This window comes from Epinephelus fuscoguttatus, linkage group LG11, assembly GCF_011397635.1.
Source record: "Epinephelus fuscoguttatus linkage group LG11, E.fuscoguttatus.final_Chr_v1".
NCBI classification, from domain to species: domain Eukaryota; kingdom Metazoa; phylum Chordata; class Actinopteri; order Perciformes; family Serranidae; genus Epinephelus; species Epinephelus fuscoguttatus.
This window is the reverse complement of record NC_064762.1, coordinates 29760834-29777056: the sequence shown is the minus strand read 5'-3', so window position 1 is coordinate 29777056 and position 16223 is coordinate 29760834. Positions and strand designations below refer to the sequence as shown.

The following is a 16223-nucleotide window of genomic DNA, read 5'->3' as shown; positions in this document are numbered from 1 at the left end:
CTTTTCATTGGAATATAAAATAAAGAACATGTCATTTGGTGACAGAATTTTTGAAGGTGGTGTTGGAAAGGTATATGTAAAATCCATTTATGCAGTTTTCTGTGGATGTTTCTTACAGTTTAAGCTTAATTCAAAGGAATAGTTCAATATTTTTTAGCTGATACCACTCTTATGTCTGTACAACAAATACGAAGCTAGATCCAGCAGCCAGTTAGCTTAGCCTAGCATTAAGACTGGAAACAGCTAGCCTGGCTCTGCAGAGGTTACAAAATCCACCAACCAGCATCCCCAGAGCTCACTAATTAACATGCCATATCCCATTTGGTTGATCTGTTAGCTGCATGTTTCATGGACAGATTGGGGAATAAGTGTTTCACCCAAAATGTTGACCTATTCCTTTAAACTCAGTCCTGACCTCATGGTTCAAAGTAAGACCATCGTAGGCCCGCAGTCAGTCTGAGTACCTTTGAGAAAAGCAGGAAATTTCGCGATCCTCCTGATTTTCGGCTCCAGAGCTGCAATTCTGGGCATTGCTGGGTGCAACACAAGCACATAGTTTAATTCATTACATCATAATAAGAAAAAGGAGTTGCTTTTACATTTAGTTTTTAAGACAAAGGTGGTATAAAGATGATATGTCACAGTTTTCAGTGTTACCTTTCCTCTTTGGCTTTTCCTCCGTCTTCACAGCTTCACGCTCTGAAAATCAAAAATAACTAAAGTCACAACCAGAATCAGTTTTAGACCAAATCCCCCTCTATTCCTGAGTTATGACATTGAATAACGGCCAGAAAACATTTAATGTCACAATGAAGCTGACCTTTGACCTTTTGGACATAAAATGTCATAACCACATCATTTCATCCTATTAAGTATTTGTGTGAAATGTTGTCATAATTAGTGTATAAATTCTTGAGTTATGGCCAAAAACATTTTTTGAGGTTATGGGGACCTTGACCTTTGACCTTCCACCACCAAAATCAAATCAGTTGAGTCAAAGTGAACGTTTCAGCCAAATTAAATTCCCTTAAGATGTTTTTGAGATATTGCGCTCATTAGAATGAGACAGACGCAAGACAGTGACCTTAACCTTTGACAGCCAAATTCTAATGAGGTTATCTATAACTCAAAATAGATGTTTTTGTCCAAAATTTTAAGTTTTTCTCTGAATGGTTTATTTTTAAATAACATGTTAATGTGAATGAGACAGCTGCAAGGTCACAGTCACCTTGACCTTTGACCACCAAAATCTAATCAGCTCGTTGTTGAGTCCAAGTGAACGTTTGTGCCATATTTTCATAAAATACCCTCAAGCTGTCCATAAGATATCGCATTAACGAAAATGAGACAGAAGAGGTAACAGTGATCTTGAGCTTTGACCTATGACCACCAAAATCTAATTAGTTCATCTTGTGCCAAATTTGATGAAATTCTTTCTTGAGATATCAAATTGATGAGAATGGGATGAGAATGCGCTGCACGTACTGACATACAGACAACCTGAAGACAATAACGCCTCTGGCTACAGCTAATGCCGACACAGAGGCATAAAAATGGCAACCAATACAAATGGGAACTTTACTTGGCTATGCTTCCTAATGCAACATCAAAGTTACCACTAGCTTTATGTTACAGTCGCCCCAAAACACATGAACTAGTTTCATATTTCAGAGGGCTGGAGAATTTCCTGAATTTGGCCTGTAATGAAGCACTCCAACCTGCTCCATCAGTCAAAGTTTAGTATTAGTTCAGAGAATAAACCTAAGCTTTATATGGGAATCTCTTTGGTAAAAACTTCAAATTGTTATCTGTACCTTTTCTTCTTCTCACAGCTGAAACTCTTCTTGGAGCTTCTGAAAACACAAACATGAGATTATATAATAATCACTTGAAGCTACAAACTGAAGGACTAAACATTGAGGTTTTTAACAGTGATGTACTTCTGCAGCTGCTCCACCAGCAGTAGGATACCAATCTGTATTCACCACCACAGCAAATTAAGTTTATATTTTAGCATTACTAGCAGATAGGAAACAGAATTTCACTGCAAGAACTCAAACAAAAATCGAAATGCATCAGGTGCAACAGTAAGACAAGCTTATCATGTGAAGATAACAAATGAACACAGAGGAAAGTCTCAAACCTTTTTTCTCTGCCGTCTTGGTGACCGGCTCTTTGGCGACCGATTCTTTGATCTTTGCAGGGTGGATACAGGGACACACTGAAAGCACAAAGCACAGGTGAAGTCACAGTGAAAGTAAACGGAACGTAACAGCTGTAATTATTTTTGCTCTCTGACCTGTGGGTTCAGGCTTTGGTGCTTCTTCCTCAGGTTCAGGCACAGGTTTGATCACATCCACCGTCGCCTTCTCCTCATCCTCGTCTTCATCGTACTCCTCTTTTTTATCTTCAGGCTCATCTACAGTTTTCTTTAGTTCAGCCGTCGGCTCCTCGTCCTCTCCCTCATCCTCATCCTCCTCCTCAAGGGCAGCAGGCAGAATGGTAGCTGAGAGTGAAAGCAGCAACATATAATTGGAATTATTTGGAAGGTGACTGGTAACACTCAGCAGTCAAGGTTTTTCTACTTAGACTCTGGGGTAATAATGAAATTAAAGGAATGCTTTGAAATGTTTACATGTCTGGTTCTTACTTAAGGCTCACATGACACAAATCTGGACAAAGACAAATCTAAAATGGGTGTGCAAAAGTGCAAAAAAAAGGACTAAAATTTTCAAATCTACCCCACATGACCAAAAAAGTGTTGAATATAAAAACAGCAATAAAAACTATTTAATGGTCTTTGTGACCAAAAGCTTAGACAATAAATTATGTGCAACAAAGATAAGAGTGCTGATGTTTTGATTTTAATCATGTTCAGAAATGTACATGAATGTAACCGCAGTGTGGTGAAAAAACACCTCATTTATCACTGAAATGTAGAAAACAAATGCAAACTTATGTTAGCTTTTATTTTATTTTATTTAATTCTTTATTTACACCAATACCAGGATATTGGATTTTCCTTGTTTATTTTTATTTTTATTTTATTTATTTACACCAATTTCAGGATTGCGGATTATCTTTTTATTCATTTATTTTATTTTATTTTTATTTACACCAATAACAATAATGGATTTTCTTTATTCATTCATTACTTTTATTTATTTTATTTTTATTTTTTTACTTTATTCTATTTTATTTTATTTTATCATTTTGTCCTATAAGCCTGCTTTGGACTGTAGATGGCAGACTCACACTGCAGTATGAAGTAAAATAAGGAAACCTCAGAAACATTTAATTTGCTGTAATTTGCTCCAGAAAGACTTCAGAACTTCTAAAAATGTCCTTATAAAACATGGTTTGATGCACGATGCATGTTTGATGCAGCTGTATACAAATATTGTTTTGTTTCTGCTATTAGATAAGAGAGTTGTAATAATGTCATTGACTTCATATTCCTTTTAAAACACTGAATATTAAATGCACAAACTACCTCAGCTAAGATGACACTACCTGTCAAACTTAGCAGTTTTAGGAAACAAGTGTAAAACCCCATTAATAGGAGAAAAGGTTTAATGATGTGTTAAATGAGTTCTGATGAGCTCATGCAGTTTTACAGTGTGTGTGACGCTGCAGGTGTGTTAAATGTGTGATACTCGCCAACTGTTTCTGTTTCAGCCTCCTCAGTTTCATCTTCATCAGCAGCCGGTTCGATGTCATCCTCACCCTCACCCTCATGTTCATCTGCCTCACTCTTTACTGCCTCCTCCTGGACAGTGAAGGCTGCTGCAGTTGCAGCTACAAATATAATCATTACACTGCCAATGTTCAAAAATTACTTTGAATATGTACTGAGGTATGCTGGGCAACATTTTGGGATTGGAAGGTTTAGGGAAATGGAATGATGTCACAAGAATAAAATAAAATGTATTAATTTATTTTAAACTCAGATTTATCCTGTTAGATAATATTTCATCACTATTATTGTTGATGTATTTTTGATCTTTTGTCTTAGTTATGATTTTTAAAGCGCCTAAAGCAGCCTAAAAATATAATTATAGACACATGTATCTTTCATTATTTCAAACGTATGTACAGAATGGCACACACTGACTTTTCTCCCCTATAGTATATTGTTTATGATATATTATATGATTTATCATTATTATTATTATTACTCAGTTATTATCAGTGTTGATGTAATATTGATTTAGTATGGTAATTTAACTGCTAACAGTATCTTTGTTTGCTGTCCATAATGATAATTTGAAATGACAAATGCCAGCCAATCAGATTCAAGCATTTTTCTTCTGGTTATGAAATACAGTAATATAAACCAAATCACAATGTTTGTTTCCGATAACTCCGTGTAGAAAACCCCTGCGTTATGTATAGAAATGACGTTAAGCAAAAGCAGCCTTAGTTGGTTAGCTGTTAGTCACCTAAAAGATCCACTTAAGAAAATTTGTATCAGTTTAAGGGTACTTAAGTGTACCCTTTCCGATGGGTAACTGAAACTGTTATCTCAAAGCCACTAGACTCCATTGACAAAAGCAGTCATTTTACTTCACAGAACACTGGAGTTGCTGATCTACTGCTGCTTCAGTTGGTTAGTGTGTGAGGTGAAGTGGAGTAAATATTCCAAATATAGCGTGGCCAAGATGTGTTTTAATGTGGCCCCTGTCAGCAGTTCATTACTTATGTTAGATGCTAGCTAAGCAACACAGTACATGAAATAAGCACGGCAGAAAAATCAGATAGGTCAGACCTATAGTCTTAGCTACCATGCTAACATGTAGTCACCGTGACATCACCCATTGGTTCGACCTACGTTTTGAAGCCTCAAGTTTGCCATTTTGGCATTTCGGCCTCCGCCGCCTTGTTTTGTTGAAGCCAGAAGTGACCATATTTGGGTTAAAGTGACCATATTTGGGTTGAGGCTGGCACTGGAGGAGTGAGCTGTGGATCTGACCAAGAAGCCGAGGACACGACACAGAAAGCCTGTCACTCAAAGTGGGCCAACCGTCATTACGCATAAATTTAAGCCTTAATAAAATTTCAATCGTGACGTCATCCTTTGTTTGTGAACTCCCATTTTGAAGTTTGAGTTCGGCATTTCGGACGTGAGCCCGGTCTCACTCCGAAGTCATCGAAATCTGGCGCTTGGGCACTGACTTGCGAAACCAACAAAAAAGGTGTCCTTTAATGTTGGCACATTACACAGCCGATCGCTGTTATAGTTTAACGGTGCCCAGTGGTGTCAGGGGGGAATGCAAGAGGACAAGGACAAAAGTTAAGGTGGCGAAAGTCTGAGTGGGGCAGACGGGAGGGGTGGTGGATGGGTCCAACAAACACTGACCTTCACCCAAGAAAGCGGTGTTCACATGCCCGGTTTTTATGTCCCGTAAGATTCTCAAGCCAAGCCCTGTTGTTTTTAGCTAAACCTAACCATGTGTTTTTTTGCAGTGTTGTACCAGCGTAGATTTATTTTGAAAGAGACTGTATATAAATGTTAAATTTCCTGTGAAAACGGAAGTGTATTTTTAAAAAAGACAATGAAATGTAGCAGGTATATCTTGACACGGTGTCCCAGAACGTCAACAACCAACTCACCCAGGGTACCTTGCACGTCGTATGTTGACATGGAAAGTCCATGACCAAGCACATTAATACGTGACGAGGTCGGAGTGAGAATGTGTTGAGGATACCGCCATCTTGTTTCATGGAGCCAGAAGTGACCATATTTGGGTGAGAGCCTGGTGTTGGGGGAGTGAGGGGAAGATTTGACAGAGAAACCGAGGACACTATCGGCAGGCAGTCTGTCGATCAAACTGGCCTGCTCTTAATTATGTGTAACTTTAAGCCTTATCAAAATGTGAAAAAGTAAGTTATATAAAATTCTATCCCCGTGCAGTTGTCACGAGTGGATCAATTAGCTCCACAGACCAAAATCGTATTTTTGGACCAGGCTGTACACATGTTTATTTCTGCTGTTGGGCATTTTAACATGGAGGTCTCTGGGGATTTGCAGCCTCAAGTGGCCATTCAAAGAACTACAGTTTTTGACACTGTCATGTTGGCTTCATTTTTCAGCCCTGGAGGTTGCTACTTGGTCGAACCACCATATTAAACTAAATGTCTTATAGTTATGGCTGAAAATGACACAAATAAACAAGTTTGTTGATTTCACATATTGCCGCAATTCAAATCAACTGCCAGTTGTCTACCCGCAAGTGATTGTTGTTGTTCGTGTGACGTCGCGGTGATTTGGTCTACAGACATTTTAAACTTTTAAACTTTAAGATTCTAAATGGGTCTCTGTATTTCCTGTTCGAATGTTATGCAGTGTATGTTAATGACATCATCTAACAGGAAGTTAATGTCGGCCCAAGCTGTTGCCAAGCAATGCAATTACAGTGAAACGGTCTATAACTTAAAGTGAATGTAATCAATAATGCTGGACTATACCTGCTAACAAGAGGTCATCAACATCATCGTCATCGTCTTCTTCCTCATCCTCATCCTCATGAGCTAAGGACTCTGATGTGACTTCATCATCATCATCATCATCTTCTTCTTCTTCATCTTTTAGAGCTTCAACAAAGGTTTCTTTTCCTACTTCTTGATCGAAGGTAAATTCATATGAGCTGGTATCGATATCTTCATCATCTTTTTCATCATCATCATCGGTTGTGTCATAGGAGATGTCATCACTGAAGACAGTCTCTTCATCTGTCTTAAGACCAACATCGTCGTCTTCATCTTCATCACCTAAGACTCCGCTGTCTGTACTCTCAAAAGGAGAGATATCGACTTCCTCCTCTTCTTTATCGTCGTCGTCGTCATGGATGTCCTCTTCAATGACATCATCAGGTTTGTCATCTTCATCTTCGTCGAGGTCAACATGGATGTCGAGGTCGAGGTCAAGGTCTTTGAGGTCAGTGTCTTCCTCATCTTCATCGTCTGCAAAGTGTTCAGAGGAAGCGACGGAGATGTCCTCATCTGATTGGTCCAGATCATCATCTTCATCAGTGTCTTCAGCAACTTTGATGTCTTCTTCCAGGTGTTCCTCGTCATCATCATCATACTCGACAACGGGCAAAGGTGGAAGATCTTCCTCTTCAGGGATTTTAAGGTCTTCGTCATCTTCATCATCCTCACTGGCAACAGGAACAGGAGGGAAATCAAGATCCAAGTCTTCATCAGTGTCTTCTGCAATGATGTCATCGCTATCAGATGTTGCAACACCCTCAGCTAATCTATCATCTTCATCGTCGTCATCGTCCTTCTCTTCCTCCTCCTTCTCGTCACTGGAGAGAAGTGCAGATTCACTGACATCTGAGGTGTCAGTGTATGCTTCGTCGCTGGTGTCGTCTTCGTCATCTTCATCGTCTTCGTCTTTTTCGTCATCATCATCGGGCAGGGCCACATCTTCGTCACTGTCCTTGACATCAACTGGCACGTCAGACTCAGAATCAGGAGACACTGCTGACTCTTCATCCTCAGAAGTGGAGATAGGTTTGGGAGAAACTTCCTCATCCTCATCCTCATCCTCAGCATCAGCAGCTGCAGGTTCAGACTCTTCCACATCATCTTCATCAGCAGCATCTGCCTTCTCTTCTTCCTCCTCCTCATCCTCCTCATCATCATCTTTCTCATCCTCTTCTGCTGCTTCCTCTTTCACTTCATCTTCATCTTCATCAATCTCAGCTGCAGCTGCTTCAGGTTCCTTCTCATCTTCTTCGTCTTCATCCTCATCTTGCTCTTCTTCAGCAGCTACCTCCACGTCCTCTTCCTCCTCCTTCTCTTCCTCCTCCTCTGCCTTCATCTCACCCTCCTCTTCATCAGCAGTTGCTTCAACTCCCTCTTCCTCCTCTTCTCCTTCTGCCTCCTCTGCCCCCTCCTCCTCCTCCTCCTCCTCATCCACAGCTTCTGCCTCCTCATCTTCCTCCTCCTCCTCCTCCTCCTCCTCCTCCTCCTTCACGGCCTCCTCCTCCTCCTCTTCTTCCTCTTCCTCATCCACTCCTTCCTCCTCCTCCTCCTCCTCCTCCTCCTCCTTCACGGCCTCCTCCTCCTCCTCTTCTTCCTCCTCCTCTTCCACAGCTTCTGCTCCCTCCTCCTCCTCCTCCTCCTCCACTCCTTCTTCCTCCTCTCCTTCAGCTTCTTCCTCCTCCTCCTCATAATATTTCTGATATGCCTCATCATACTCCTCCTCTTCATACTCCTCATACTCCTCATCCTCCTCATCTTCCTCGTCTTCGGCATACTCGTCCTCCTCCTCCTCCCCCTCCTCCCCAGCAGCCTCCACTTCGTCTTCCTCTTCTCCTTCCTCAGCTCCCTCCTCTTCTTCTTCCTCTTCCTCCACAACTTCAATCACTGGTTGTTTTGCCTTTGCTTGCATCCCTACAACTACAGGAAACATTTTCATGTTAATATCACTGTCATCATGTCTTTTATAACATTAACAATCAAACCAATTAACCACTGAATAAAGCTCAACTGCTTTACATCTGCTGCTATGATGGAGGAATTCTTGAAGATGTGATCGTCTTTAAAAAGTAATAATATAAGTGATTTAAGCTGTGAATTCATCTGATATCTGGGCACCAGGGTAAATTCTGTCCGCTCAGATCTGGTGAGATATTAGAAACTGACTGTTTACAACTAAGACCAGTTTATCATCTAACACTTTGTAACAACAGGGTTCATCCTGTCACCCTGAATTTTTAGTTTCTTTTGAAATAAATGGCAAGACAGTGAGACACAACAACTTCATTCTCTTGGGGATCTGAGGAAATACTCGGCTGCAATACTCAACAGTTGCAATCAAAAAATTTTCAACCCTCATTGCAAACTAGGTTTATTTGCAAAATTTACAAACTTTCAGCTGTTTGCAATAAACAAATCAAACAAGAACAATTTAAATAGCTTAACACAACACACAAAAACATCAATTTGACGACAACATGTGCAACATTTAGAAATAACCCTGCAAGAAGCCCACAACACAGTGACGGCTGGGAAATGCAGCCTTTGTGGTTTATGAAGTTATTGAAGTTGACTCTCCATCAGTGGTGTTAAAAAAAATTCTTATCTTAAGATTTTATCTTAACATTGTGATGTTTCAGATATTACTGCAAATATCTGCTGTTAACCTAGCCTTTTGCTTATTATTATAATGTCTGCGTCATGTGATCACAATAACAGATGGCTGACTTCATTAACTTCATCAGCCATAAACCATGGCGACAACAATCGTGTCCCAGTCATGTGCATCACTTTTCAATGTCCCCTGGAAGCAGCTTTTGTAATATGAACTTCTTGCAGTGCTTTGGCTACATGCTGCACATGTCATCAGATTGATGTTTTTGTGATGTTTTGGTGTCAGCAAACGCATCACTGACAAATTATAATAGCAGTGGTGGAAATTAACTACATACTGTACAGTACATTGATGAAATATTTTATTCAATGTTTCAGTTTTATGTTAATTTATAGTTCTATTCCTGCGTTTCATTTGACACTTGCAGTGACTTTTCACATGGAAAAACATGATATGCTTATATATGATGAAGTATTAAGCTACTAATATATCTATAGTATATAAAGTGTCTAAAATTGGCTCCACATTGACAAACTATAACATTAAAATGCATTACATGTGTTGTGTAATCCTCTTTTCTTGACTGTTGGAGTTCCCCAGTTCAGCTGTGGGTAATAAGCGGGCTGCAACATTTGCTTCTTCCTCTTCGTTTAATTTTAACCAACACAGCAAGACAGTACTAACACATCCCAACTTAGGGGCACAATACACTCACTCTCTCTTGTGTATCACTCATACCTGTCCCCACGTAACAAGGGCAGGTGGGAACCAATTAGCTCATAACCAAGGGAACACAACGATTCCACTTAAACACCGTACATGAAAATACAAATGAAACAATATACAAAGAACTGAGAAGTTTCCCTGTTCTTCTAGTCATAAGCTATCTAACAATAGGCACATACCTTTACTTCTGGAGGGTAGAAATTCTCCTGAAACACAAGAAGAGAAATGGAAATCAGCAACCTAACAAAACAAAACTTCAGATTTAATTTGATCAAGCACGTTACTGTTTAGATCTTTCACATACTGTAGATTATTAGTGTTAGTAGAGGTTTAATAGCTCAGTGGAAGCAGTTATGATATAGGCAAGAAATAGGCAAGCTTATTATAAGAAAAATTATAGGGAAAGCAAAATAGGACAGTAACTTATTGCAAGTCACTGCCTCCATTACCGTTACAAGGGTGAGGGACAGGGTTGATTATGTCCATGTAGCATTAATTTTATGCAGTCATAGAAAAAAAGCAATCCTTAAATACCTGTTGCTTTCTTAATCTTCACCTTCCCTTCCTCCTCCTTCTCCTCCTCATCCTCCTCCAACCATCTTGAATCTTTGAGATTGTTCATACATCAAGTCAGCTTGAAACTCCATGAGAACAATCCCCTCAGTCCCTCAGCCACACATTTTATGTATTTTTTTTATGTCTATGAAGATGGAGGATTCCTGCAGTGGCATCATTACCCATCTTAAGAATGATCATGCATTGATTTCAGTTCGTTAATTGAACTGAAAAAATTAGAATAAAGGTAGATAAAGATGTTGCCTTCAAGTGATTGCAGTACAGTACATGTGCTGTTCAGTGTAATGACTTTAAAGCGGCAGTATGACTTTATACACTGTTTTTATAGGTTTTAAAAAATGCATTTCATAGAACAGCACATGTATTGCAGCGCAGCATGAACAAGACGCTCATAGCAGCGTGCAAGGCTGCAGCAGAATGGTGAATGCAAAACAGGAAGTACATTCAAAAACTGCATCAATACAAACCTTTTTTCCTCACTGCGTATAGCGTTCCTATAGAAGAGGAGAGGAAAATGAGTGAATGCATTAATAAACTCTCTGCTTTTCACAGCTTTATGGGATGCACCACTTGTTTTTCTACCATGTGTGATTGTACCTTCATCGTCTTCTGGAGCAACCAGCTTGGCGGCAAATTTAAACATTGCACTGATCATGTTAGATGATTCCTCCATGGCAACGTTCACCGCCTTCACGGGGTCTGAGCTGATCTTGCTGAGGCCTCCTGGTGGAGCAGGGACATGAATACAGTCATTCAGTTGATCATCTAGTTTGACTGAAGGTGTCTTGCTCGTTTGCTCTCAACCAAGCCAAACATGTCCAGACTTCCTGAACTCTTACTCATGCATTTCCTCAGTGCAGACGTCCCTCTGCATTGAGGAAATGCATGAAAACATAAACTCTGGAGCAAAGGGTCAAACTGGGGCTGAACTGAAATCTGTATTTCAGGAATTGATCAATCTTCCATTAAGAGCAGGGATCACCCAGCTCCCAGTTTAACCACTGCAAAAGGCCGTTGCCAAATATGGCTGTGCAAAAAGCTTTTGAAAACAATCAAATTGATCCTCTTTCATCAAGTTTTTATTCTCAGGTTCTTATAACACATCAGAATATTGAATTTTCAGGTCATATTTAAATTTTAATATGCCATAGTCTACATGCCACGAGACAGCAGGATTTTTTTTTTTTTTCAAATCAAATAGACAGAGTCTCCCAGTGCTAAAATAGGAACTTGTTTCCAAGATGGTTTGATGAAGGAGGACCACTGTTCATTTTGAATCAGGGCAGATCTGAATCCCAAAGAGAGGTTCAGAAAGTATCATTAAGGAATTTCTTTTTTTTTTTGCATCATATGCTGACCATTATCTCTGTATCTAATGTATTGTTAACCTTAACCAGGTTGTCTACAGAGAATAACTTTGCATGGTTCGCAGTTTTTCGAGCCCTGAATGCAACCAAAGCTGCACAAAAACAGTCAAAATAAAAGCAGGAAAAATATTAAAAATAATAGAACAGAAAAAAATATAACAGTAAAATGTATTTTAAGGGCGAAGATTTCAGATGAGATTGATTTTTTTTTTTTTTTCATCAGACAAGATAGTTTTGGTAAATCAAGCTCAGCTGAAGTGGTTTCAAATATTCATAATGTTTTTTCCCCTCACTGAAATCAAAATACTTTTCAAATATTTGAACCACACAATATATGTGACATAAAAAACATGGTAAACGTGCTAAAGAAATAATACACAACAGAAATATCTCTTCTAAACTAGACTAAACTACAAACTATCCCTACTATTTTGTAATCTGAGCATGATACTGTCAGTATCAGACAGGGATGCAGAAATGAGGCAGCTGGAGCAGTGCTCTGTGAAGGACTTTCTAACATTAACAGCTAATATTAGCAGTCGATGTTAGGTAATTAGTAGTTTTTTATCAGCGCCTTCAGGAAAAGCATCTGGTCCGAGGGGTTAGAAGCAGATAAGGTGCCTTGCCTCTACGGCCTGAATCCTTTAAAACCTTCCTGACGAGAGGAGGTCGACCTGGTTGGACGAGAAACACAGCGGCAATAAGCAAAGACATTTAGCACAGGGGTGAAGCAAAAAGAGGAGAGGGGAAGGAAAGAAGAGGTGTTGTTAAATGAAGTGTTCACACTGTGATGAAGATGTAACATGCTGTCAGACAATGTTATATTGTAAAAAATCTTATTAACAGTGTCAAAAAAAAAGACAAAGGGAAGTTGATATTTCTATCAACTGATTTGTCCTTGTGCTCTTTTGTCTTTTGTTTCAAGGCGAAACTGTGAATATGATATCTTATGAGCTATATTATAGTCTAGGGGAAACGTGTGCTCTCCTTTGTTGTGCTACATTAATCCACTTTCTTAAATGACTTTCATTTAATTTCAAGTGAGAATCACGTTTAATAATTTAGGAAATGAAGAAGGGGAAAAAAGATGTTGATGTTAAAGTTAGAAAATTGAGTAGAGGTGAACACAACAGGAATTAATGGAAGTTCTGGAAGCACTGTTTGTTTTAATGTTGTGAGGATGGATGGAACCAATGCTTGCAACTTAGTGATGTCACTGGCACAGATAAACATGGAAATTAGTACATTTCATATCAGGTCAGTTCAATGTGTTGTAGAAACATTAGGCTAGAGAGCCATACTACAATGAAGAAAGAGAAAGAAACAAAATACATTTATGATAGGACAAAAACATGACATTATATATAACCCTCTCTCCTTTTTGTTGCAATTAAAAAGGTAGAAGGTGAAGAAGGGGAAACATTTCAGCCTACAGTGGAAGCAATCTGTGCTTCCTCTTTTTTGGCATGAGGTTGGACAAGCAACCCAGTCACAGGAATAAATGTTGGTATTGTAAGTGTCCACAAACCAAGGATACATTTCATTTGTACATTTCACATGTAGTGCATATGTTTAAACTTTATTCTTTACTTTTCAATTTTATGTTGTGACAACACTCTGATGTATGGTTAGGTTTAGGCACAGAAACAACATTGGTAGGGCTGGGAAAATGTCATGTTTTGGCTTAAGAGATCCAGCATTGTTGCCACACCTGGAAATGTGCAGTTTGTTAAAAAAAAAGGAACTGCTTTTGTTTATTTCACACGCTGGTCTGCAGCATCCAGCATTCCTGATGTGAAACGCAACTCATAGACACTAGTCCATACCCACTGAGTGCACAGTTGCCCATGTACAGTTTCACATGGTGTGTGTTTCGGATACAGGTCATAGGAAATTGCAGATTAAATAGTCAACTAAACCCATTAAGAAGAGCAATGTATTCAGACAGAGTTTTTGTGAATTTGATAGTACGATTGCTTTATTGAAAGTACAGTAGATTGACCACGTCAGTGAGCAGAAAAATGTGGGACAGACAGAATGACTGACAGAATGACACACTGACAGTTTCCATGATTATGTACAGCATACCATACCATGACTTAGTCATACCAAACATTAGGGAAAAAAAACAACAACATTGGGCCACAGCAATTTTTCTGTTGTTATAGCGCCACCCAGTTGCCAATTAGAGTTAAATTTCTCCAGTCACCTTGAGGTGTCCTGTTCTACGTATCTACCAAGTTTAGTAAAAATCAATATGGTGGTTAGGCCTAGATAAAAAATTAGCTCTCTAGCGCCCCCATTTTGTTTGATGGGATCAATAATGGAGGGGTCCCCTCAGATTATGTGAGGTCATATGTCCACAAAGTTGCGTGGTGATCGGTGAAACCCTTGAGATGTTATACACCTTTATGTGATGAGCCACGCCCCCCACAATATTCATTGCCTTATAGAAGCTCAGTTTTAGTAAGTTTTCCAACTTTTGCCAAGAGGGAACTTTAGATATTGGTCCCTAGATTATGTTCACCGAGTTTCATGCAGATCAGTCAAACTTCCTAGGAAGAGATCGATTTTAAGTGTTTTTCAAAAAATTCAAAATGACGGAAAATCTTTATCACCGGAAGTGATGGGTTCTTGAGGCAAATTTGTTCCTCATGAGGAGAGGCATCTCTGTGCAAAGTTTCATGTCTCTACGACATACGGGGCATGAGATATGCCCATTCAAAGTCTGCAATTTCAATCGGTTGCTATAGTGCCCCCCCCCGGCCAACTGATGTAATATTGCTTCATTCGCATCCTCCCATGACCCTCTACCACTGTGCCAAATTTCACATAGATTGACCAAATCAGTGAGGAGAAAAACGTGGAACAGACACGTCATTATATATTAAGATGTAATCTTAACTACGTCACCACATCTGTGGTTTGCAAAAAACATACAATGCCAACACTTTATTTAGGCAACTGGAGTGGGACAACTGACTGTTTAAAAAGCCTGCTAACATGAAGCAAGTCATCGGTGAAGATTCTCAGCAATCCAGGTCATGGTAATCGTAAGTGTTATATCATAGACAACTGGACTTGCTTGCGTTTCTTGAAGACGTTTCGCCTCTCGTCCAAGAACTGAAGAAGCTTCTTGGATGAGAGGCGAAACGTCTTCAAGAAACGCAAGCAAGTCCAGTTGCCTACAATATAACACTTACAAGAAGCAAGTCTTTCTTCTTGCATGAAGACTGTGAAGGCAAAGAAGTCATTGAACACACCACTAGAATCCACTTGAAGCTAAGCTATAAACCTAACACAATTATTAATAGTTTGTACCATTGCTGACCCTGTAAGAATGGTCTCAGGCTACAAAAACACCTTTCAAGAGACAGTTACCTTCTTGTTGCTTTTGGCACTGTTTTCTTTTTCACGCATCTATTGTTTTTTCTTCATCTCATGCTCAAAGACTCCAAATGTTTGACATTAACCCTTTTACAGTTAAACCCTCCAAGAAAGAAATAGTATGAGAAATGTTCAAGAGTTGCACAATCATTATAGAAAGCATCATTTTTCTTTGTGTGTGTGTGTGTGTGTGTGTGTGTGTGTGTGTATTTTATATATGCCTATATGCTTTATCATGCCTCCCCACTTCTGAAACAAAACCTCTGCCCTGTGTAAATGTGTAAACACTTATAATCAAACCTGCTAATCTGCAAGAAACAGTCTGAATATTGTTTTAATAATTTGCACTTTGCAATAGAAAACGTATCTACTTAAAATCAAATGTTCTGTATATCTCCATACTATAATAAGTTAAACAGTATGCAGCATGTTTTTTTGCCTGGTTGTCAGACTCCTTGGATGCTGCTGAAAACTTCAGACAAACATTGCGCTGTTTCCGTGGCAACACTTCCCATATATCCATTCTACTGCCTCCAGTTTGAGGTTAAACTTGTTCCATTCACCTAAGTGCTAACCTTGAAATTCAGGTAAATCTGGCAGCCATATATGAGCCAGAGATGACCCACATTTGGCGCCAGAAGAGTGTCAACATTCAGCCACAATCTGCTTGACTTAGCTAGCTGTGGAGAAGCTGGTATGAACATGAACTTTTATGAATTTGCACACACAAGCGTTCATAAAACATCTGTATCTGAGACTGAGGAGCTGAGAAGTGCAAATGAACAGCAAACACCTCCCCTTACCTGACACCGTCTTGTAGTCCACCAGGTCAAACATGATGATAAAAACACAAGACCATGTAATGATGAGAGCCAGAACCAAGATCCAGGCCAGTGGGGAGCTGAAGGTGGAGTGGAGGTCATCTAAAAAACTTTTCTTGTGTCCTCGCGCAGACGGCGCCCCAGCGTCTCCGTTCTTACCTTCAACGACCATGGTGGTGGTGGTGGTCGCCGACCGTGCTGAGGAGCAAAGACACAGTGATCAGATACGGTACATGAAATATG

At 39.5% G+C, this 16223-nt stretch overlaps 1 protein-coding gene across 6 annotated transcripts in view; it reads right to left on the bottom strand.

Annotated features, from left to right (window-relative positions):
- Window positions 1-16223, bottom strand: part of LOC125896825 (probable serine/threonine-protein kinase kinX) — a 43517-nt gene that overhangs the window by 18282 nt on the left and 9012 nt on the right. For 5 of the 6 annotated variants that reach the window (XM_049589699.1, XM_049589700.1, XM_049589703.1 and 2 more), the window contains exons 2-12: window positions 15963-16178; window positions 12399-12446; window positions 11003-11128; window positions 10873-10899; window positions 10009-10035; window positions 6469-8409; window positions 2300-2506; window positions 2144-2221; window positions 1815-1853; window positions 658-699; window positions 465-533 (exon numbers count right to left, since the gene is read on the bottom strand). In XM_049589699.1, the coding sequence (XP_049445656.1) occupies window positions 465-533; window positions 658-699; window positions 1815-1853; window positions 2144-2221; window positions 2300-2506; window positions 6469-8409; window positions 10009-10035; window positions 10873-10899; window positions 11003-11128; window positions 12399-12446; window positions 15963-16178 (2820 nt within the window). The remainder of the gene's footprint in view (window positions 1-464; window positions 534-657; window positions 700-1814; window positions 1854-2143; window positions 2222-2299; window positions 2507-6468; window positions 8410-10008; window positions 10036-10872; window positions 10900-11002; window positions 11129-12398; window positions 12447-15962; window positions 16179-16223) is intronic. The other variant, XM_049589702.1, reaches the window with a different exon arrangement.